The 24,273-nt window shown below is 39.5% G+C and overlaps 1 protein-coding gene across 1 annotated transcript in view; it reads left to right on the plus strand.

The window, feature by feature from the left end:
• ARSB (arylsulfatase B) overlaps positions 1–24,273 on the plus strand; it is a 215,212-nt gene that overhangs the window by 103,146 nt on the left and 87,793 nt on the right. Inside the window, exon 5 of the mRNA XM_079143576.1 lies at positions 3,441–3,684. Within this exon, the coding sequence (XP_078999702.1) occupies positions 3,441–3,684 (244 nt within the window). The remainder of the gene's footprint in view (positions 1–3,440; positions 3,685–24,273) is intronic.

The raw sequence follows: 24,273 nt of genomic DNA on the forward strand, positions 1-24,273 counted from the left end.
CCCACCAGCACCAAAGGAATTAGCCTCCTTCTGCCGTCTCATGGGAAGAGTACACTCTGCTGCGGCTGGCCAGCCCTGTGGCCTTCACAGGGATGGGAGGGCTCATGTGGCCCTCGTGTATCCCTGCACTGAGGACATTAGCAGTGTGGCACTGGAGGGACAGAGGCCTGGCAGTCACACAGACCTGGTTGGAAACCTAGCCTTTTCACTTATTAGCTGTTTGGCCTTTTCAAACCTAAAATTTTTCAAAGTAAGAAAATAATTATGAGACTAGTATTATAACTACTAGTACTGGATTATCATAACTACTTGGGTTGTTGTAAATGTTAAGAATGAAAACAGTTGCTACCATTTGTTTATTGAGCACTTAGGTTATGCCAGAGGCCCTGCCAAAAATTATCATAAACGGTGTTATTTTCTTCTCACCATAGTACATAAAGTAGGAATTATTATCTCCATATTTAAGATGAGGAAACTGAGGTAGCATATTGCCTCTGGCCACACAGCTAATAAGCGGCTGGCGTCATGTTTCAGTTCCAGCTTTCCCGCCCCAGGCCTTATGAGGTAATGTGAAATCCAGGTGCTGCCTGGTACAGAGGTGGTGCTTATCAAATGTTCATGCTCTTTCCTCCCAGGTGCATACCTGTACTGTGTACAGCAGTATCATCGCCATCGTTTCACTCGCACAGTTTCAGTTACCTGCAGTCAACCATGGCCTAAAAACATTAAATGGAAAATTCCAGAAAAAAAAATCATGTTTTAAATTGTACACTATTCTGCATAGTATGTTGAATCTCATGCCATCCTGTTCAGTTCTGCCCAGGTCACGAATCATCTCTTTGTCCAACATATGATGCAGTAAGATTTTTCTTTTTTTCTTTCTTTTTTTTTTTTTTGGTACTGGGAATTGAACCCAGGGGTGCTTTACCACTGAGCTATATGCAAGATCTTTTAAAAATTTTTTTTAAATTTTGAGACAAAGTCTCTCCAAGTGCTAAGAGTCTTACTAAGTTGCCGAGGCTGTCCTTGAACTTGCAATCCTCCTGCCTCAGCCTCGTCGAGAGTCCTTTGGATGACACAGGCATGCACTACTGCACCTGACATAGTATAGTAAGATTTTGAGAGAGACCACATTGACATAGCTTTGTGTTTTTTGTTTTGCTGCCCAGGCTGGCCTCGAACTCCTGGATTCAAGCAATCCTCTTGCCATAGTCTCCCGGGCAGTGGGTATTGCAGACATGTGCCACTGTGGCTAGATTTACATAGCTTTTATTACAATATATTGTTACATTTGGTTTGATTAATTTTATTGGAATTGTTAATGTCCTGCTGTGCCTAATTTATAAATTAAACTTTGTCATTGACATATTTGTATAGAAAAAACAGTACCTATATAATTTGGCACTATCGGAGTTTCAGGCACCCATTGGGAGTCTTGGAATGTAGCCACCAAGATATGGGGGACTATTGCATAATTTCCATAGAGTAGGTTTGTCACACTGCCCTCATGTGGCTCATCTGGGCAACAGGACAACATTGGTTTGGTTTTTTTTCCTTTAAGTATAACTTATATGCAAATAAGTGTTATTTCAAATGTATCTCTGATGTCACCAAAGTGTACGGATACTTTTGAAGCTAACATGATTCTACAAACTCAGCCTACAAGAAATATCACTTTTATTTTCTACAGTTCTAATTTAATGTCTAACTGCGAACCCTCACTGGGCTAGTAAGATACCTGTCTTCAGTCACTCACAACTTTCACCCCATCCTCACCAGTGTCCCCGAACCCTCTGTTGTCGTGGAACAGAACCTTCTCTTCCCTGGCATTGCTCTCCATGAAGCTTTATCTTGCCATCCTGTCAAACAGGGAGGAATTTTTCTGAAAATTATTTTTTTCCACCCAACAGCTCTGTTTGCAGAGGTATTTATAAATCATTGGAGAAATCCTTAACTTTCACACTTAAGAAAGAGTTCAGATCAGCAGGGAGTGGAATGTGCAAAACTTTTTCCGGGAAGAATATCGAAAGGTCTGTTGTCCTCATTCTCAGGAGCTTTAAGTCAGTAAATGAAACTCCCCCAGCTTTCCTTTCATGTGAGCTCAGACTCACCTGGACTCATTCTCCTGGGCTATATAAAGTTACACACATGCACTTGACTTAGTTGATCGTGTGGCACAGGTGTCTATCCCAGGCACAAACTATCAGGGGACTGCCTTGTTTTTCTGGGGCCCTACTGATACCACCGTTTATGGGTGACGAGTTCTGTTTCCTCAAATGTTGAACTATAGCACCAGAGAAGCACCTCAAGGCAAGCATATAGAGCAGGTTTTATTTAAAGGTAGTAACACAGACTACTTCTGGGAGAGAGAAGGGGGCCATGGCTGGTGTTCTGGTGTTCAAGAAGTGAGAGCACCCTGCCCTTTCTATAGACTAAAGTTTCCTTGGTTCTCCTGCTATCTCCCTCCTTATCTCTCTCCTTCCTGCCGACATGACTAGGCCCAGGAGATGCTGGTGAGATGGCAAAAAGGTGAGAAGCAGATGGGCAGGTGGAAGGGCCAAATGGAGTGATCCAGGCAGGTAACAGCTCAGGAGGTATTAATTAGCAATTCCGGGCTGGCAGCTTTTGGGGAGGGGTACTATAAGCAGGTAACCTTGGTGATCAAAGGGCTTTGGAGACACTGACATTCCAATCTCCCAGGGGTGGTCTCCAACTTCCCAGACTCAGATGGCCTCCATTTCCTCGATTTGACCCCATCACCTATGATTCTGGGTTCACTACCTGTGGAGGACATGTGCCATGCTAGACCCTGATGATGTCTGTGTAGTGGAGGGCAGTGTTGGGTGGGAGAGGGGAGTTTGTCAAGGAAGGTAAGGAGCAGCTCTTATCTTTATTCTTCAAGTTCCATTTAAAAAGAGCACACACAGAAACCTTCTGTTCTTGAATGCATTTGAGAATTAACTTTGTCCTCTTCCACCTAAATAACAAACAGATTCTCCAAAGGTGAGTTCATTTGGGAGTAGTGGAGCTCAGGATGGGAATACATGTGTCATAGTCAGCTATGAAAATCTTCAAAGCAGTTGAGGCAAAGGGACATTTTTAAATGAAAACCAAGGATGACATAAGTGATTTTCAAACAATAAGCCTTGGCTATAGGAATGAATAGCAAGAGGGTCACTGGTCCGAGGCTGTTGCCACAGTTGTTAGACAGACGTTCTTGCAGGTGTTTGCTTGTTGTGGGTGGTCTTTGTGCAAGAGTGTGGTTCTGGCAGAGTTTCCTGTGATAGTTCTTGTCATCAGGCATATCTGGATGAGATCCCCTCCTTCATAACCTCAGCTTTGTTTAGTGTAATTTTTGTTTGTTAGGACATGACACAAGCAAATCCATGTTGATTCTGACAACTTTCACATCCTCATTCCAAGACCTAATTGTGTTTCAGACAATGGAGGGCAGACCCTGGCAGGGGGCAATAACTGGCCCCTTCGAGGAAGAAAATGGAGCCTGTGGGAAGGAGGTGTTCGAGGGGTGGGCTTCGTGGCCAGCCCCTTGCTGAAACAGAAGGGCGTGAAGAACCGGGAGCTCATCCACATCTCCGACTGGCTGCCCACCCTCGTGAATCTGGCTGGGGGACACACCAATGGCACAAAGCCTCTGGACGGCTTTGACGTGTGGAAAACCATCAGGTACTTGCCTGTCTTGTCCTTTTCCTCCCAGGATGGAGACTTCAAGAACAGCTTGACACAACTGAGTGAGAATGATAAGTTTTGTGTTAAAATGATAGTTCAACTTACAAATAAATGACTTCTTTTAAAAAGGAAACACCTTTAGAGACATTGTAATTAATGTATTTCTGAAGTTCTGAATTTGGGATTGTGGACCTGTATTTTTGGGCAAGACTATTGTTAGCCTCCAACATCCTAAGAAGTTCTTCAAAGCTAAGAAGTTTTGCTTAGAAGTAGGGTGGGGTATTGTTAGCTTCGTATGTTGGGTGAGGAGGCCTCCACTATCTCCTGAGAGAAGAATGGAGGGCTGAGCAGGTGAAAGAACTAGGAGCCAAGAGGAGCAGTTTAGTTCCATTCATTAATAAGGTCTAAAGAGTACCTACTGTGTGCTGAGCCCTGTCTTAGGTGCTGAGCAATTAGGAATGAGCAAAACTGGCGAGATGGCTCTCAAGCAGTTTGTGTTCTAGTAGAGGGAGAAAGTTTTAAACAAGTAAACATATAATTAAGCTTCAGCAATCAAACAGGGTGTTGTGGCAGATGCTGGCAGATGTCAAGGAGTTTCAGTCAAGGACTCAGCTTTGGAATTAGTGGTACTCCCACTAATGTGGGAGGCACATGACCTGTAAGATGCCAAATGCATCCTTGCAGTGTGGGAAGAAAACCACGAATCTTGTATTTCTATTTAATTATCCCTCATCCTTTGTTAAGTATGTTTTTATAAGGTACATAATAGACTAGTAAATTAGCACTTATACCAAATTTATAAGCAAAGATACATATTTTAGAAATAATATTTTTACTGAAGGACTGACAAAGGTCTAGTGCAAGGGTGTTCAACCTCTGCTTGGTGTTACCAACTCTGGGGGTAGTGGCTGTTTGACTGGTTCTCTAGTGGCCAGGGAGAGAAGGCCTCCTCATGTTCTTCTTTCTTCATCCCACTTCAGGTGTCCCAGGTTTCTATTTATAGGAAATGCACAATAGCATATTTCAGAGTGAAGAGCCATGATGTATATAACATATCCTCAAATGGTTCAGAAAAAAATTATGCGTGTGTATGGTACAGAGATAGAGAGAGTGATAATTGAAATGGACTCAATAAAAGAATTAGCAAGGGCTGGGGATGCAGCAGTGGTAGAGCATTTGTCTAGCATGTGCAAGACCCTGGGTTCAATTCCCAGCATCAAAAAAAAAAAAAAAAAAATAGTGTCAAAAAATTAGTAATAAAAGAATGTGGGTAAAGGGCATAGGTGTTCTTTTGTTATGCCTTATTTTTGCAACTTTTTATAAATTTGAAAATTTTTCCAAATTAAAAGGTCTGCCAACACTGGGCCCACATTTCTGTAAGGCTAAAATGGAATAGAATTTAGTAGCTGCTGCCTTCCTTAGATGAAGTATTGACTTTTTAAGTCACCAATCTCCAATGCCCCCAACTCCCAACACAGGTCCACTACACTCATTTATGTCTACCTGGTCCCTGTAGGCATTTAAATTTATAATCTGTGGTATGCTTAAGCATAGTACTTAAGCCTCTGGATGTACCATAATTTAACCAGTCCTCAACTAGTGGACATATAGGTAATTTCTTATCTTTTTATATTATTAATTTTTCTGTAACTAATCATCTTAAGTGTTAAAATCATTAGGATTTGTCATGAGATTTTTTTATGCCAAGGAAGTTTGACAGCTACTAAAGCTTAGACATGAAAGTCCTATAAGTTTAGGAATGGATGGAAGAAACAGTCGGGCTGCTCAGCTTCTCCAAACAGTCTGTTGGTTTCTATATGATGAGTCTTATCCAGGAGGATGGGACAAGGGAAGGTCTCATTTCTTCCAAACCCAAGGAATAATCTGATTCAATTAGCTTTAAAAGCTTCTTTAGTTTGTAACTCAAAGTTCCAGGTTTCCCTTGGAAAATTTATCAAATTATAAAGATCATTTTTCAAAAGTTGAAATTTAAATCATTGAATAGCTATTTCCTCACCTTTTCCAATTAGACCCTTGAATACCACCTGAGTGGGGGCACTGACCCCTGTACAGTCGAAAATCCATATGTAACATTTAAAAAAATTATTTAATACCCCTATTATGTCCAGGAGTGTAGCTCAGTGGTAGGGCACTTGCCTAGCATGCACAAGGCTCTGGGTTCAAGGCCTAGCACTACCAAAAAAAAAAAAAAAAAAAGCCCACAAAAAAACTTTATCAATAAGTACTTTCAGTTTGTTGACTTTTAATAATCAAGTTGTAAATATTCATTACAAATTTAAAATAAAGTTCTTTAAAAAAAATCTCAATTTGACCAGATATGAAACAATTTAAAAACCTTAAAAGGTGTATTTGGGGTAAAAAAAGCTTTTTTAAAAATAAAAGATGTTTCTCATGACCAAAAAAGACACGTTTGGATAAAAATAATAAAAACCCCTTGCTGCATAGATAATGCAGATAGTTCTAGTTATCTGGTCAACAGGCAAAAAAGCAAGCCCTTAGGTCTTTAGCTCTGATCATTTCCTATTGCTAGGATTTCACATTCATTTCTTCTTGTTGGAGGACTAGGTGATGGTAGAGATGGCAAACCTAAATTTACTCAGCTCACCCCTGCTCGGCCTTGAGAGAGGAGGACTTCTCAGCTGGTGATTGGCTGCTTTTGTCTCTGCCATCCTGTAGTTTAGGGTTTGCTGGTCATCTGTGTCCGTAACTGAAGTTGCAGTGGTACCTATGTTGAGGGGGCCCGCTGACCCTGGGTCACATCCCCTGGATTTCCCTTATCCTCTTCGCTGCTGTCCTCTCTAGGCTATCTTTGGGGAGACCCAGTGGAATCGTGGTCAGTAATCCCCACTTTGTTCTCCTGCACCCTCCACCTCTTCTCCCTGCCCCAAGAGGCTGACGTCCTGTGTGGTCGCTCTTAGAGTCTCTGCTCTCAGAATCTTCACCTGCTGCGGGGGTGGCCTTCGAGAGTACCCTGCAATCCCTCCTTCTTTCCCCCACTCACTCTACTGGTAATTCTGCTGCTGATTGTGTGGGGACCCTGCAGATTTGGATAGCATCTGTAATGGTTACGGTCTAAGGCTCATTTACTGCCTTGAACTGGAACTCTGCCAGGCCTGGCACACCTGCTGCCTCTGTGCCCTTTTCTCCTCCCACAACATCAAATTCCATCTCTTCAGCTTCTTCACTGCTCAGATGCTTCCTGGGGTGGTTCGTATGGTAGACTGGTGTCATTCCTATTGATGAAATAATATCTGTTTCTTACGTTGAGCCATTTGCTCCCCAAACTTTTGTGCTATGTCCTTCTTGTCCTCATCAGTAGGTGCTGCCCATATAAGACCACCCAAGCCACCTGTCCCTGCTGTGCTCTTGGTGGTGCCAGGCTTGGTGTCTGCAGTGCTGAAGGTGGGGGCTGTGTCTCAGTGCCGGTCTTGTGCTCACGGTTGCTGTGAGGTAATGGCGTTGCTGCACGGCTGCCGCTCTACTGGGATGATAAGGAGACCAGTGGCAATGGCACTGGGGGTGCTGAGGTCTTTGGGGTCCTCTCTCCACCCCTGGTACCCATGGAATTCCGTGTATAACTATTGACTTCCTAATAACTCATCTCCTAATAGCCTGTTTGTCAGTGAAATCAGTTTTCTCTCAGTTTTTGTTGTTCAAAAAGCATTTTTCTCAGCTTGAAATGTGTTAAACTTTTATCTTTATTTTCTTCTAAGTGTTGTGGTTTGATTTTCTCCCATATAGTCTTAAATTGTTGTGAGATAATATGTATGTTACCAGATGTCAGTATCAGAAACAGAAAACTGGGGGTTTTGTTCAGAATTTTTTTTTTTTTTTTTAGATCATGGACTTCTTTGAGACTGATAAAAGCTATGAACTTACAGAAAAAAAAGCACTTATAGAGACACAAAAATTTAGATAGAACTTATTTTATGATATTAGAAGTAAATTACACATCCTTTTCTATGTGGTTATATTTAGAAGAATATTAAAAATATTCTTTATAGACATATGCCTCTCTTGCTCATTTTAATGCAAAATCAGTAGTCACTTCCTGATGAAAAGGAAACAAAGCAAGAATGTCTAAGCACAGCAAAATTTGAACTTCAACTCAGGGTATCATCAAGTTTTAATTTGAAGGCTGTTGAGGTTTGAAAACTTGAGGTAGAAAACTTTGGTTCTGATATAGCAACATTTGCAGCATGCTTGAAATCCAATCATTTTTTATTTTTGTTTTGTTTTGGTGGCAAAAGTTTTGTAAACCCTGGCTTATAAAAGTATACAACAGCACTCTGACCAAAGCTATGTAGCACATTTTGCCAGAGGTGAACTCTGTAGAGCAACAGTTGAATTCATTTTGAATAATTTCCTTTGTCCCCAACTTACTGAGGTTATTATCTTTGGCAAAGTCCACATCATTGATGTTTGTTCGTATTGCCAAATTTTGGATTATAAATCCACATTTCAATTTTCAGATTATCTTGATCATAAGTAACCTTTAAGAGTTTGACCCGTGTCCATTTCTGCCTGCAGAGAAATTGGCAAAATGTCTGATGACCTTCAACTCCGGATTATAAAACGTCTTTCTGCCCTGTTAGAATGTTTTCCTGGTGAGAAATCTCTAGGGAGCAGGAGCTCTGTGCTCTTCAACAGCATCCATAATGTTGACTGCAGGGCTGTCACCAGAAGATATGGCCAAGAGTATTGCCCAATTTTGCTAAACCATAAGAGAGTGGACTTTTATTTACTATTTAAAAAATTAGTAAAATGTCTGCTCAAAATTCAGTCAAGTTTAAGATTATAAGTTACTGTCTTCATGGTTTTTCAGAGACTGGCTGAAATACTCATTGCTTTTGTACTAATTGTTTACAAAATAGTAATGCTTTGCTCTCTTGTTTATTGTTGGCTTTGTATGATCCCTGCCCTATGTACGCCCTGTCCAGCCACCTGCCACCTGCCACTGTGGAGCTCTGGACTGCTCTGATGCTAAATGCTCTTAACCGTCCACACCCCAAGGACTTTGGGTTACTTCCCCCAACTTCGCCCCCTTTCAGCAAGAAGCAGTGTGGAGATGTCATCACCCATTTTTTCTATAGACATGGAATGCAGAAATTGACAGTGGGGAAATGTAACAGTGGTTCACCTTACGGTTTGAATATAACCTTGCTGCTCTGCCACTGCAACTTATTTTTATTTTTATTTTTTTACTTTTTTTTAAATTTATTTTTATTGTAAACAAATGGGATACATATTGTTTCTGTTTGTACATGGAGTAACAGCATACCATTTGCATATTCATAAATTTACATAGAGTAATGATGTTTGATTCATTCCATTATTTTTTCCTTGCCCCCCACCCCTCCCACTTCTCTTTTCCCTCTATACAGTCCCTCCTTCCTCCATTCTTGTCCCACTCCCACCCCCCATTAAGTGTCATCATCCGCTTATCAGTGAGATCATTCCTCTTTTGGATTTTTGAGATTGGCTTATCTCACTTAACATGATATTCGCCAATTTCATCCATTTGCCTGCAAATGCCATAATTTTATTATTCTTTATAGCTGAGTAATATTCCATTGTATATATATACCACAGTTTCTTTATCCATTCATCAACTGAAGGGCATCTAGGTTGGTTCCATAGTCTGGCTATTGTGAATTGAGCAGCTATGAACATTGATGTGGCTGTGTCTCTGTAGTGTGCTGATTTTAAGTCCTTTGGGTATAGGCCGAGGAGTGGGATAGCTGGGTCAAATGGTAGGTCCATTCCAAGATTTCTAAGGAATCTCCACACAGTTTCCAGAGTGGCTGCACTAATTTGCAGCCCCACCAGCAATGTATGAGTGTACCTTTTTCCCCACATCCTCTCCAACACCTATTGTTGCTTGTGTTCTTGATAATCGCCATTCTAATTGGGGTGAGATGGAATCTTAGGGTAGTTTTGATTTGCATTTCTCTTATTACTAAAGATGTTGAACATTTTTTCATATATCTGTTGATTGCTTGTACATCTTCTTCTGTGAAGTGTCTGTTCATTTCCTTAGCCCATTTGTTGATTGGGTTATTTGTATACTTAGTGTAGAGTTTTTTGAGTTCTTTATATTTTCTGGAAATTAGTGCTCTATCTGAAGTATGAGAGGCAAAGATATTCTCCCACTCTGTAGGCTCTCTCTTTGCATTGCTGATAGTTTCCTTTGCTGAGAGAAAGCTTTTTAGTTTGAATCTATCCCAGTTGTTGATTCTTGCTTTTATTTCTTGTGCTATGGGAGTCCTGTTAAGGAAGTCTGATCCTAAGCCAACAAGGTAAAGATTTGGACCTACTTTTTCTTGTATAAGATGCAGGGTCTCTGGTCTGATTCCAAGGTCCTTGATCCATTGTGAGTTGAGTTTTATGCAGGGTGAGAGATAGGGGTTTAGTTTCATTCTGTTGCATATGGATTTCCAGTTTTCCCAGCACCATTTGTTGAAGAGGCTATCTTTTCTCCATTGCATATTTTTGGCACCTTTGTCTAGTATGAGAAAATTGTATTTATTTGGGTTTGTGTCCGTGTCCTCTATTCTGTACCATTGATCTACCTTTCTATTTTGGTACCAATACCATGCCGTTTTTGTTACTATTGCTTTGTAGTAGAGTTGAAGATCTGGTATTGCAATACCCCCGGTTTCACTCTTCCTGTTAAGGATTGCTTTAGTTTTTTGGGTTTCTTATTCTTCCAGATGAATTTCATGATTTCTTGCTCTATTTCTATGAGGTACATCATTGGGATTTTAATTGGAATTGCATTGAATCTGTATAGCACTTTTGGTAGTATGGCCATTTTGACAATATTAATTGTGCCTATCCAAGAACATGGGAGATCTTTCCATCTTCTAAGGTCTTCCTTAATTTCTTTCTTCAGTGTTTTGTAGTTTTCATTGTCGAGATCTTTTGCCTCTTTGGTTAGATTGATACCCAAGTATTTTATTTTTTTTGAGGCTATTGCAAATGGAGTTGTTTTCCTCATTTCCCTTTCAGCTGTTTCATCGCTTGCGTATAAAAATGCTTTAGATTTATGCGTGTTGATTTTATAGCCTGCTATTTTGCTGAATTCATTAATGAGGTCTAGAAGTTTTCTGGAAGATGTTTTTGGATCCTCTAAATATAGAATCATGTCATCCACAAGTAGTGACAGCTTTAGTTCCTCTTTTCCTATTCGTATCCCTTTAATTTCTTTAGTCTGCCTAATTGCTCTGGCTAGAGTTTCGAGGACAATGTTGAATAGAAGTGGTGAAAGAGGACATCCCTGTCTTGTTCCCGTTTTTAAAGGAAATGGTTTCAGTTTTTCTCCATTAAGAATGATGTTGGCCATGGGCTTAGCATAAATAGCCTTTACAATGTTGAGGCATGTTCCTACTATCCCTATTTTTTCTAGTGTTTTCAGCATGAAGGGGTGTTGTATATTGTCAAATGCTTTTTCTGCGTCAATTGAAATAACCATATGATTCTTATCCTTAAGTCTATTGACATGGTGGATTACGTTTATTGATTTACGGATGTTAAACCATCCTTGCATTCAAGGAATGAACCCCACTTGATCGTGGTGCACAATTTTCTTAATATGTTTTTGGATACAGTTTGCCAATATTTTGTTAAGGATCTTAGCATCTATATTCATCAAGGATATTGGTCTAAAATTTTCTTTCCTTGATGTGTCTTTTCCTGGTTTGGGTATGAGGGTGATATTAGCTTCATAGAATGAGTTCGGTAGGGTACCCTCCTTTTCTATTTCCTGGAATACTTTGAGAAGTATTGGAATGAGTTCTTCTTTGAAGGTCTTGTAGAACTTGGCTGAGAATCTGTCTGGTCCTGGGCTTTTCTTGGATGGTAGATTTTTAATGGCTTCTTCTATTTCATTGCTTGATATTGATCTGTTTAAATCGTGTATGTCCTCCTGGTTCAGTTTGGGAGGAGCATATGTCTCTAGAAATTTGTCAATGTCTTCGGTACTTTCTATTTTGTTGGAATACAGATTTTCAAAGTAGCTTCTCATTATGTTCTGTATCTCAGTGGTGTCTGTTGTGATATTTCCTTTTGCATCATGTATTTTAGTAATTTGAGTCTTCTCTCTCCTTCTCTTTGTTAGTGTGGCTAAGGGTTTATCTATTTTGTTTACTTTCTCAAAGAACCAACTTTTTGCTATGTCAATTTTTTGAATAGTTTCTTTTGTTTCAATTTCATTGATTTCAGTTCTGATTTTAATTATTTCCTGTCTTCTACTACTTTTGCTGTTATTCTGTTCTTCTTTTTCTAGGGCTTTGAGCTGTAATGTTAGGTCATTTAGTTCTTGACTTTTCATTCTTTTCTGGAATGCGCTCCATGCAATGAATTTTCCTCTTAGTACCACCTTCATAGTGTCCCAGAGATTTTGATATGTTGTATCATCATTCTCATTGACCTCTAAGAATTTTTTAATCTCCTCCCTGATGTTTTTTGTTATCCATGTTTCATTCAATAGCATATTATTTAGTCTCCAAGTGTTGGAGTAATTTCCTTTTTTTACTTTGTCATTGATTTCTACTCTCAGTCCATTATGATCTGATAGAACACAAGGCAGTATCTCTATTTTTTTGCATTTCCTAAAGGCTGCTTTGTGGCATAACATATGGTCTATTTTTGAGAAAGTTCCATGTGCTGCTGAGAAGAAAGTGTATCCGCTTGTTGATGGATGGAATATTCTATATATGTCTATTAAGTCTAGGTTATTGATTGTGTTATTCAGTTCTATCATTTCTTTGGTTAGATTTTGTTTGGAAAATCTATCTAGTGGTGACAGCAGTGCGTTAAAGTCACCCAGAATTATTGTGTTGTGGTCTATGTGATTCCTGAAATTGAGAAGGATTTGTTTGATATACAGGGATGCACCATTGTTTGGGGCATAAATATTTACTATCATTATGTCTTCCTGATTTATGGTTCCCTTAAGCAGTATGAAATGTTTTTCTTTATCCCTTCTGACTAACTTTGGTTTGAAGTCCACTTTATCTGATATAAGGATGGAAACCCCCGCTTTTTTACTGGGTCATGTGCGTGGTAGGTTTTTTCCCATCCTTTCACCTTTAGTCTGTGGATGTCTTTTTCTATGAGATGGGTCTCTTGCAGGCAGCATATTGTTGGGTCTTTCTTTTTAATCCATTCTGCCAGTCTATGTCTTTTGATTGATGAGTTTAGGCCATTAACGTTCAGGGTTATTATTGAGAAATGATTTGTATTCCCAGTCATTTGGTTTATTTTTGGTTTTTAAGTTGGCTTGGTTTCTCCTTTGAGTGGTTTTTCTCTAAGGTAGTTCCTCCCTTTGCTGACCTACATTGTTGTTTTTCAATTCCTCCTCATGGAATATTTTGTTGAGAATATTCTGTAGTGCAGGCTTTCTATTTGTAAATTCTTTTAACTTTTGTTTATCATGGAAGGATTTTATTTCATCTTCAAATGTGAAGGTTAGTTTTGCTGGGTATAGGATTCTTGGTTGGCAACCATGTTCTCTCAGAGCTTGAAATATGTTGGTCCAGGCCCTTCTAGCTTTTAGAGTCTGGGTTGAGAAGTCGGCTGCTATCCATATTGGTCTCCCCCTATATGTAATCTGATGCTTTTCTCTCGCGGCCTTCAAAATCCTATCTTTATTTTGAATGTTAGGCATTTTCATTATAATGTGCCTTGGTGTGGATCTGTTGTGATTCTCTGCATTTGGTGTTCTGTAAGCCTCTTGTATTTGATTTTCCATTTCATTCTTCAGGTTTGGGAAAATTTCTGATATTATTTCATTGAATAGGTTGTTCATTCCTTTGGTTTGTATCTCTGTGCCTTCCTCAATCCCAATAATTCTTAAATTTGGTCTTTTCATGATGTCCCATAGTTCTTGGAGATTCTGTTCATGACTTCTTACCATCTTCTCTGTTTGGGTGACTTTATTTTCAAGATTAAATATTTTGTCTTCATTGTCTGAGGTTCTGTCTTCCAAGTGGTCTAGTCTGTTGCTGATGCTTTCCATTGAGTTTTTTATTTGGTTTATTGTCTCCTTCATTTCAAGGATTTCCGTTTGGTTTTTTTGAGAATCTCTATTTCTTTTTTGAAATGATCTTTTGCTTCCTGCAGGTGCTCTTTCAGCTTATTGGTATTATCATTCATTGCCTGCATTTGCTCTCTTATCTCATCCTTTGCTTCGCGAATCATCTTAATCATGTATAATCTGAAGTCCTTTTCTGAAATTTCTTAACATACTGTTTCTTCTAACATACTGTCATTGGATTCTATTACTATAGAATCTAGATTTGTTTGGATCATTTTCTTCCCTTGTTTTTTCATGTTGTTCATGTATCTTCCCCTCTAGCGCTGCAGATCTGGGGTATTGCAGGTTTCCCCCTATAGGTTTATAGTGGCCCTATAGGTGTCCAAAACCCTTTCTTTAAGGGGAGATCAATATTAGCAGTACCCAAATCAGACACTATGCAATCCTAGACCAAATAGCCCCTATGGGGACAATAACATCATGTAAATAAGGGAGAAAGAGACTCTGAGGGAACAGGTAAACAGAAGGAAAAGAAAGCAAGAAACGTAAAGAAATAAAAACTTAAATTTTTTTTTAAAAAGGAGAAAAAAGAAAATCTACTGTATAACAGTCATATACTAAAGAAACCTCCTGATGTATGAGAGGTACCTGACAATGGGCTTCAAGACTCCAGCAGGCGTTGCAAGATGGGATTTGCCCCACCCGAAGATCGGAGCTATGGCTTCCAGGATTATCCAAGATGGCTGCTCTGGCTTCCAAATGTGTTGGCAAATGGGGAGCTGCAGCTCAGGGGTGGACGTGGTCAGCTGGAGGTCCTGGAGACAGGATGCAGTTGGTCTGGCAGTGGTCCTGGAAGTTGGGTGTGTTTGGTGTGGTTGTGGGATCCAGGAGGCTGGGTGCAATCAGTCGGTCTGGGTTCCCGGTGATAGGGCACAGTCCGTTGGTCTGGGGGTCCTGGTGGCAGGGAGCAGTCAGTTGATGTGAGGGTCCCAGAAGCAGGGAGTGATCGGTCGGGCTGAGGGATCCTGGAGACGGGTCTCAGTCAGTCCGGCCAGGGGTCCTACAGGGCCTGGCTGTTGTCTCAAAATGGCAGCAGCCACGTGTAATCAAACCTGCAGGTACTGTAACAGTGAACTTCCAGGCAGCAGCAGGCAGCTGGTTCTCCACTGGCGGTCTGAGGTCAATCTGCTGGCACCTGTCCGACGATTGGGAGGTGAACCTCCAGCGTTGGGTGATGGATAGGGGCAAGGCAGGCGATGGACAGGCGAGAGGCAGGCAAATGGCGGATGATAGACGCCTGACAGTGAGCAATCTGCTCTCAAAAAAGGCGTCGATATGCTGGCAGACTGCAGGTGATCACAGCAGACAAATGGGGTAAAGAGCAGGGGATTGATAAGTAGCAAAAACTGCCTCACCAAGAAACAGATATCCTCTGCTTGAATCCGGCGTTGCGGAGCGACAAGGAACGCAGCCTCCCTCTAGACCACTATCTTGGATCTCCCTCTGCAACTTATTTTTAAAATGGACATGTTTCTTTCTCTTCCTCTTTTCCTGCTCCTCCCTAATTTTAGAACAGGATTACCTTTCTTCCCCCACCTAGACAGAGTTATCTGTCCTTGAGTATACGCCCACCATAAGAATAAAGTAATCCAGACTTTGTGGATGGTACCAGAAGGTCTCAGAATTGACTGTCTCCCAAATTAATAAGTGAATTACAACTCCAACAGAGAACATGTGGAATGTAGCCTTTGAGTCACCTCTTTAAAAACCCTCTGTTCCTGCTGATGAACAGAATCATAGCCGTTGGGACAGGAGTCCCCTGTTTCTCCTTTGCTAGCAAAACAATAAACTTCATTTCCTTTTTTTTTTCTCTCAAAAAAAAAAAAAAAAATCAATCAAGCACTTCAAGATTTATTCTGTGGAAATTCAGCTAATTTAATAAGTGAAGATCTGTTCTCATTCTGCTTCCATTACTGGATTAAAGTTCCTGAAAAAAGGATCCAGCTGTGGCCCCGGAGTTGCTGCTTCTTGCAGCATTAGGCAAGCCTTCCTGCAGTGTGTGCGGCAGCACATTTTGCACTGGGACTGCTGATAATAGAAATCGACCAGTCACACTGATGTCTGGAGCTTCTTTTCCAAAGCAGCAAAAACAAATGGACAGCCAAATGTCAGAGACACTTGATCTGTGCCCAGAGGACTGAAATTTTTTCCAGAAATGGAAATACCATTTTAAAGATGATAGTAGTTTTTGAAAATTCAAAATGGGCTCAGGAATAGGAATGCCAGTGATGGATGAAAACCAGAGGGGGGCTCTGCTGAGAGTACGAGAGGCTTCACGGGTTGCGTAGTTTTCCCTTCCTCTTAGACTTGCTTCAAACCATTGAACTGTTAGGAAACTTACCAGCAGCTCTCAGATGAGTGACGGTGTTTGCTACAGGAGAGCCTTGACTGCTTCAATATACCAGGTGGAATTAACAGATGGTCAGACATTGAGAAAAAAATAAACTTGAAGGTGTTTAGCAAAAGAATCTTTTCAAAATAAAATAAGGAAAAAAATAATATTTTTAAGTGAAGAAAAACATCAGTAATCTGCGGGACAATGTTAAGTGTCCTGGTGAAAAGAATAAGTACAAAGTTCATCAGAAAAAAATTAAAAAGTAGGTATTGTCAAGAACATTTTCTAAAGTATTATGAAAGAGGGGCTGATAACTTTCTTCCACGTATTTAAACATCCTGTAAGAAGACAGTGGTTCAAGAGGCGCTGACATTAGATGAATCAATGTACAAAAACAGATTATAGTACCAAAAAGAATTGAAAACATAATTAAAGTGGTGCTTTTAATCAGTGAAAAGAAAATATTGTTCAATAATCAGTCTAGGTTCCTAGGAATAAAGTATAAAGATCAGGCAAAATCAGTGTCTAATTGTCCATTAATTCCATCTAGTATATTGTTCAATCTCACACATTATAATTTTCACTTAGAGGTTTAGCTTAAGTTTTTTTTTATATCGTCTATGTTTCTATTTAGCTTTCTGAACATACAGAAAACAGTTGTATCAACCATAATAACTGTAAAATGTCCCCTGTTCATTCCAATATGTGTGCAGTTCTGGGTTGGTTATGATTGATTGTTATTTTTATTATAAGTCACGTTTCCATACCTTTTGATTCAACGTCAGACATTGTATATATTTGCTTTGTTGGATGCTGGATCTTTTTGTAATCTTACTATTCTTGCTTTGTTCTGAGATGCAGCTGGTAACTGCATTTGTTTGAGTGATGCTTTGTGATTTATAAGGCAAGTGCAGAGCAGTGCCATTCTCAGGCTAAAATTCCCCACTACTGAAGTCAAAACCCTCTTTAGAAATCTCCTCAGTACCCTGTGAATTATGAGTTTTTCTAGTATAGCTGATGGGAGCAAGGACTTTGCCCACGTGGTGTGAATGCTAAGCACTGTTCCCTGTAATCCTCTTACATGGTTCTTTCCCTAGTGATGAGTAGGTCCCTCACACACATCTTCTGATCAGTACTCAGCAAAATACTCTAAGGGGATCCTCTGCAAATCTCCAGGATTCTCTTCATGCAGTCTTCTTCTACTTGAACTCAGCTGCCTTGGTCTCCCTGGCACCTAGCTCTGTCCCCTCCACTCAGGGAGTCCCCTGGGCCACCCATCATTTGCCCTTTCCTGCCCCACAGCTTGAAAAGGCTCTCAAGGTAGTAAGCTGGGAGGATCAAAAGACACTTCCTCCACTTCCCATCTTTCAAGGGTCTTTGTTCGTTGCCTGAATCTGGCATTTTGAAAACTGTTGCTTTGTGGGTTTTTTTGAGTTGGTTTTAGGCAGGAGGGCAAGCTGATCTTGTTTGCTTGTTTCTCTGTCTTCGCTGGATGGAAGCAAACACTGAAATAAAAATTTATTGTGCCTTTGATTTCTTGACCAATACTTCTCTGCAAATTTCCCACTTTCGAGTATTTGTTAATTCAATATAGGACTCAGCTTGTTGAAATGGAATATTGTAAATCTTATAACTCTTCAAAAAGAGTTTCATCTTCTGCCTTCAATTTCACAATCATATCTATATATGATATGTAGATAGATAGAAAATTTTTGATTATCTTAAATGTTACCAACATTCCTTTTTTATATAACCTTCCCCTTAGTTCTTAAATTTGGTTAGTCTTTTGATTAGTTGGTTAGTATTTTAATTTTTCAATACAGGTACATAATTGGTGAGTATTTTCTGAATTTTTACATATGAAAAATATCTTTCTGTTACCTTCAAACATAAATAATAAATTGATAAAGAATTTTTGTCCAATCTTTTCTCCTTAAGATGTTATAGACATTACCTTATTGTCTTCTGATAGGAACCATTGAAGGAAAATGCACCAAGTAAATGCAGACAAAAAGAAGCCAACTTGCAGTCTTGGTATGGGACAAGGTAGAGTTTATGGCAAAATCAAGTATAAAGGCAGAAATGGCACAAATAGAGATTTCTTCTTTGACCCATATATTTAGAAGTTTAATTTATTTCCAAATATTTTAATACTCAGGAGAATTTCCAAATGTTTAGTTTGTGAATATTTCAGGTTTTCCCTTATTACATTACTTATTTCTGGTCTATTTCTGTTGTGATCAGAAGATGTGCTTTTTATCATTTCGATCACTGTAGTCTTTCTTGGTGTCCACGCCACGTGCACGTGAAAGGAAGGTGGCTCCTGCAGTGACTGAGCGCAGTGCCAGACTTTTCTTCGTGACCCACTCTGAACATGTTCACAGATGTGTTTTATCTCCTCGAGTTTGATGACTGTTGTTTTCATTCTTAGCTTTGTCATATTGTTTTGTTATATTTAGTTTTTATCTTTTATCTAGTTCTTTTAAAATTTAGAACTTGGACCCACCATTTGACCCAGCTATCCCCCTCTTCAGTTTATACCCAAAGGACTTAAAATCAGCATACTACAGTGACACAGCCACATCAGTGTTCATAGCTGCTCAATTCACAACAGCTAGATTGTAGAACCAACCAAGGTGCCCTTCAATTGATGAATAGATGAAGAAACTGTGGTTATATACACAGTGGAATATTACTCAGCCATAAAGAATAATAAAATTATGGCATTTGCTGGTAAGTGGATGTAGTTGAAAAATATCATGCTAAGTGAAATAAGCCAATCCCCAAAAACCAAAGGCTGAATGTTTTCTCTGATAAGTGGATGATGATACATAACAGGGGTGGGAGGTAAAAGGGGAGTAAGAGAAGAATGCAGGAATTTTGAATTGTGTAGAGGGAAATGGGGTGGGAGGGGGTGGGGGAAGGAAAGATAGTAGAATGAGACAAACAGTATTACCCTATGTACATGTATGATTACATGAATGGTGTGAATCTACATTGTGCACAACCATAGAAATGAAAAGTTGTACCCCATTTGTGTACAATGAATCAATATGCAGTCTGTAAAAATAAAAATAAATAAATTTTAAAAAAGAAAGATTTTAAAGCCTGCAAAAAATATTAGAACAATTTGTGTTTTATCCTAGTGTTCATCATCATACTAATATCTTTTGGTAACTCTCTTAGTCCCTTTTTCTTCCTAAGGTTCTACTATTTGGTATACCAGCTTTTATTTTTGGTTACTGGGGATTGAACTCAGGAGCACTCAACCACTGGGCCACATCCCCAGCCCTAGTTTATATTTTATTTAGAGATGGGGTCTCACTGAGTTGCTTAGTGCCTTGCTTTTGCTGAGGCTGGCCTTGAACTCACAATCCTCCTTTTTCAGCCTCTGGAGCCGTTGGGTTTACAGGTGTGTGGCATGTCACCTAGCTGGTATACCAACTTTTAATGGCACCTTTGACTCCCAGTTTTCACTTGTAAGGAAATCAAGTAACTTATTTAACTTTATCCTTTCTCTTTCAATTTTATTATTAGTTGTTTTTTTTTAGTCAGCTTTTAATCACTGTGACCGAAATACCCATCAAGAACAACTTAGAGGAAAAGTTTATTTGGGGCTTACAGTTTCAGAGGCCTCAGATCATAAACAGCAAACTCCATTGCTCTGGGCCTCAGATAAGGGAGAACACCCTGGCTGAAACGCATGGCAGAAGAAATCAGCTCGACATTGCAACCAAGGAGCAGAGAGAGAGCTGTGCTCACCAGGGACAAAATGTAAACCCCAGAGACCTGCTTCCTCTGGTTGGTACCACCGGTTATCAGTGACAAGTTCTGCTTCCTCCAGTGCTGAAGTTTGAACTTTGGAGAAGCACACCGAGGCAAACATATGAAGCAGTTTTATTTAAAGGTGGTAACGTAGACTTCTCTCAGGAGGAAGAAGGGGGCCATGGCTGGTATTCCCATATCCCACGGAGGGAGAGCGCCCTGCCCCTTTTATAGACCAAAGTGCCCTCTGTTCTCCTGCTCTCTCCCTTATCTTGTTCATTTCCCCCTGTCCTGTTTAGTGACTAGATGTTGGTGGAATGGCCACGGGGTGAGCAGATGGGCTGGAAGGATCAAGGTGGAGTCCTAGGCAGAAGGGAGCAGCAGCCCAAGGGGCAATGTCTGCTCAGGAGTCGCTTCATGAACAACCTTTTTGGGAGGGGTGGCATCCAAGGGCTCTGGAGACATGAACATTCCCTTCTCCCAGGGGTGGTCTCCAACTCCCTGGACTCAGATAGGCCTCCACTTTCTCGATTTGACCTAATTACCTATTCTATACTAACTGCCTGTCTTTAATTCTGGCTTCACTCTCACACCCTACCTTCACCCAGTTAATCCATATCAAGAGATTAATCCACTGATTAGTTCACAACTCTCCTACACTAATCATTTCATCTCTGAACATTCTGGGGAACACTTCATATCTAAACAATAACGGTTGTATTATTTTGACTTTGTCAGAGTATATACGTGTAATATTGTTCTCTCCTTACTCACAATTTTGTATTAATCTTAGATCTATAATAGTACGTTCAATGCTAACCACCTGGTTATTTTGAAAGTGTTCACATTTATCTCTTAGTTGTAGGAATTCATCCTTGAACAGACTTCTCAGGATTCTTTGAATTCTTGCATGTCTATTAAAACATTTTCTGCAACCTTAATAATTGAAAAACAGCTTAACTGATTAAAAAAACCCTTTTTCATATTTTATTTCTTTGAGGTTCTTAAAAATGTTCCTTCAGTCGACTTGTTTTATGTATTGCAGTTGATAAATATAATGTCAGCCTGGTTTCATTTCCTTTGCCAAATAACCAGGTCCTTTTGTCTAGAGGCCTAGAAGATTTTTCATATTACTATTGTTATTGTTATTATTTAAAATCTAAGTCTTTTGATAAATTATGTCTTGAAGTAGACCATGGTAAGTCAGTTTTCCAAGATACTAAGTGGACTCTTTTCATTTAGACATTCAGATTTTCTTTTATTTTAGGTTCTTTTTACTTATAATTTTAAATACTATATACCATTGTTTCATTTTCTTCTTTAGCAACCTCAAATACAGGCATTATTGAATCTTCTTCACATAGATTTTTGTTTCTATCAGCTTATCCCTGACCTTTTTTGCCTCTTTATTTTTATTTTGAATTACTTTCTCTCTTTTCATTTCTATTTTGTATGTGCCTTCACATATTTTCAGCTATATATAATGTCCCTTAATTTTTGAGATTTTTCTTTTCTTCTTTTCTTTTTGTTAGTTTCTTCCCTTAGCTCAGAACCTGGGTTTGTTATTTTGTCTTATTTGTTCTAATTAGTTATACATGACAGAATGCATTTTGACACATCATTCATAAATGGAGTATAATTTCTCATTCTTCTGGTTGTACATGATGTAGAATTACACCAGTCATGTAGTCATATATGCACATAGGGCAATAATGTCTGATTCATTCTACTATCTTTCCTATCCCCGCACCCCCTCCCTTCCCTTCACTGCCTCTACCTAATCTAAAGTAACTCTGTTCTTCCCTAGCCTCCCCTCTTATTGTGAATTCACATGTGCATATCAGAGAAAACATTTGGCCTTTGGTTTTTTTGGGATCGGCTTATTTTGCTTAGCATGATATTTTCTAGCTCCATCCATTTACCAGTAAATGCTATAATTTCACTCTTCCTTGTGGCTGAGTAATATTCCATTGTGTATATATACCTCATTTTCTTTATCCATTCATCTTTTGAAGGGCATCTATGTTAGTTCCATAATTTAGCTATTGTTAATTGAACTGCTATAAACATTGATGTAGCTGCGTCACTGTAGTATGCTGATTTTAGATCCTTTGGGTATTAACTGAGGAGTGAGATAGCTGGGTCAAATGGTGGTTCCATTCCAAGAACGTGGGTTTTTAAATTTCTGATTTACGGTGTTTTTAAATATTGGAGTTACTGATTTAATTATATTTAATTCAGGTCAAAATATCATGTAACAGTTTTCCTCTGCCTTGTGACTTTTTCCATAGTAGGAAACTATCTTCATTTGCCAAGAGTTTTGAATTCTCATTTTCTATTTTTTAAAATTCTAGGTAACTTGTATAGATGCTGGATTCTTTTTGTTGCTGTTATTCATGTTTACCTGTTTGTTTTTTTGTTCCTGAACCTGCAATAGTGGATAATCTGTGGGGATGGGACTTGAATAGTTGTATTTATTTATTTTTTAGTTGAAAGCACCTTCCATTGCTAACACTAAAGTGCACTTCCTGCAAAAGGGCCAGCAAATGCTGCCTCTTTCTTCCTGGGCTGCCCCCTCATGATTTTATGATAAAAGCTGGGTTTAGAAGAACCCAGTTTTTTGGCCACTCCCTACTTTTGTGCTGTCCATTTTCCAAAAGGTCCTAGTTCTTCTACCTTTTCTCTCTGAGAATTAGTGCCTGTCCAGGGTTTCCACACTCCCCTGCACACCCCCAAGTCATAGTCTCCAGTAGCCAGTGCTTTGATCCTCAAGGCATCAGACCTGTGTCAGCATCCTGTCAGTTGTAGCATGACCCTCTCCTCAGGGGGCACCTCATCAGACATGATCTTTACCCCCTTGCCTTGTATTTCCCTTGTACCCTCTTGCCTGGTCTGACTCTGCCCTGGGGTGGGAACCAGTACCAACTTTTCAGGTCTCAGGTGGCATTTCCGCATTTGCGTCCAGGGTTCAAATGTGTCCCTTCTCCTCTTTGTGTGGTAGCCTTTCACTCTGGGTGGTTTTACTTTCTTTCCTTATCAACGTGGTTTTTAGAAGAGATTTAAATTTCAATGGCCACCATTAATGTATGAGAATATGAACATTCAAGTTCTTAGTTTCTTACTCAAAACAACACCAAACTCTGTATATAAAGCATTTTATGTAGGTGTGAAAGACTACCAAGGGACATCTATTTATCTATCTGTGTGTATTTTTAAGTTAAAAACAAACTTCAAAAAGTGAGGTGTTATTTTGGAATCCCGACTCTGAATCCCTGTGTTGAATCCCTGTTCCCACCGTTCTGATACAAGAGCTTGTGTTTACATTATGTCTTGCTCCGAGGGTTCATTCAGATTGTTGTTAGGTGGCTTTGCATTCCGAAGCTATACGTCCTGGCATTTCATCCTGTGTTGGTCTGGTGTTTGCTGCCTGGGTGGACACAGAGAAGGAGGAGACTGGGAATGGGCGTGGGAGAGGCAAGATGGACCAGTCTGAGGATAGTTAACAGGAGATCATTGCCCATTTTTTGTTTTGTGCAACCCCTGAGCGGTAGAGTTAGTCAAAGTAAATCCATTTTTTTTTCTACTTTCTTCGTGATCAGATTTTCTTCTTAAATCCAAGGAGATGTTGTTAATCTCTTCAGCACTGACGTTAGTAAGAACCCCCCCAGGGCTTTAGCATCTGGTCTTCTCTTTAGTTTCCAACACTGTTGCCAGTTTTCATCTTTTTGCAGTTCTTCATGGGTATTAAAATGGAAATTGGAAGAAGGGCATATTAGCTCCTCTGATTTGTCCTGATACCAACCCAGAAGTGCTACCAATTATTTTTCAGCAATTAATAGGAAAAGATTATAACAAGAATGTGATTTGATGATTTTTGATACTACTTTTTTTTTTTTTTTTTCACATAAGGGAGTTTATTAAGCAAACAGAGTGTCTCCCTGCAGGGTAAGAGAGAAAATGAGAGGAAAAGAAAGGGAAAGAGAAAGAGTGCGCGCTAGAGAGAGTGGAAAAGCGAGGAGGAGAAAGAAAGTGAGTCAGGGGGAGAGAAAAGCAAGAGAGAAAAGATCTGATACTACTTTTTTTGAGAGACTTTCTTTAACTTAATAAGCCTCCTTAATAAAACCAAATAATAATGAAAAAGCATCTCTCTGCTCTGTATCAAATAAATTTAATTTACGTATTTCCTCACCAAATTTAGTCAAAATTTTGTAATTTCCATGCCTAAACTCTTTACTCATGGTAACGTTTGCGTGTTAAAGGGCTGTTCAAGGAGCATAGGAATTAGGCAAATCCAATATTACCCCACACGACAATGAAGAAAATAAATCCTATGAGGAATTTTACTAGCATAGTGAATTAAAACGTG

The sequence above is a fragment of the Sciurus vulgaris genome, assembly GCF_902686455.1.
Source record: "Sciurus vulgaris genome assembly, chromosome: 6".
In the NCBI taxonomy this organism is placed as follows: domain Eukaryota; kingdom Metazoa; phylum Chordata; class Mammalia; order Rodentia; family Sciuridae; genus Sciurus; species Sciurus vulgaris.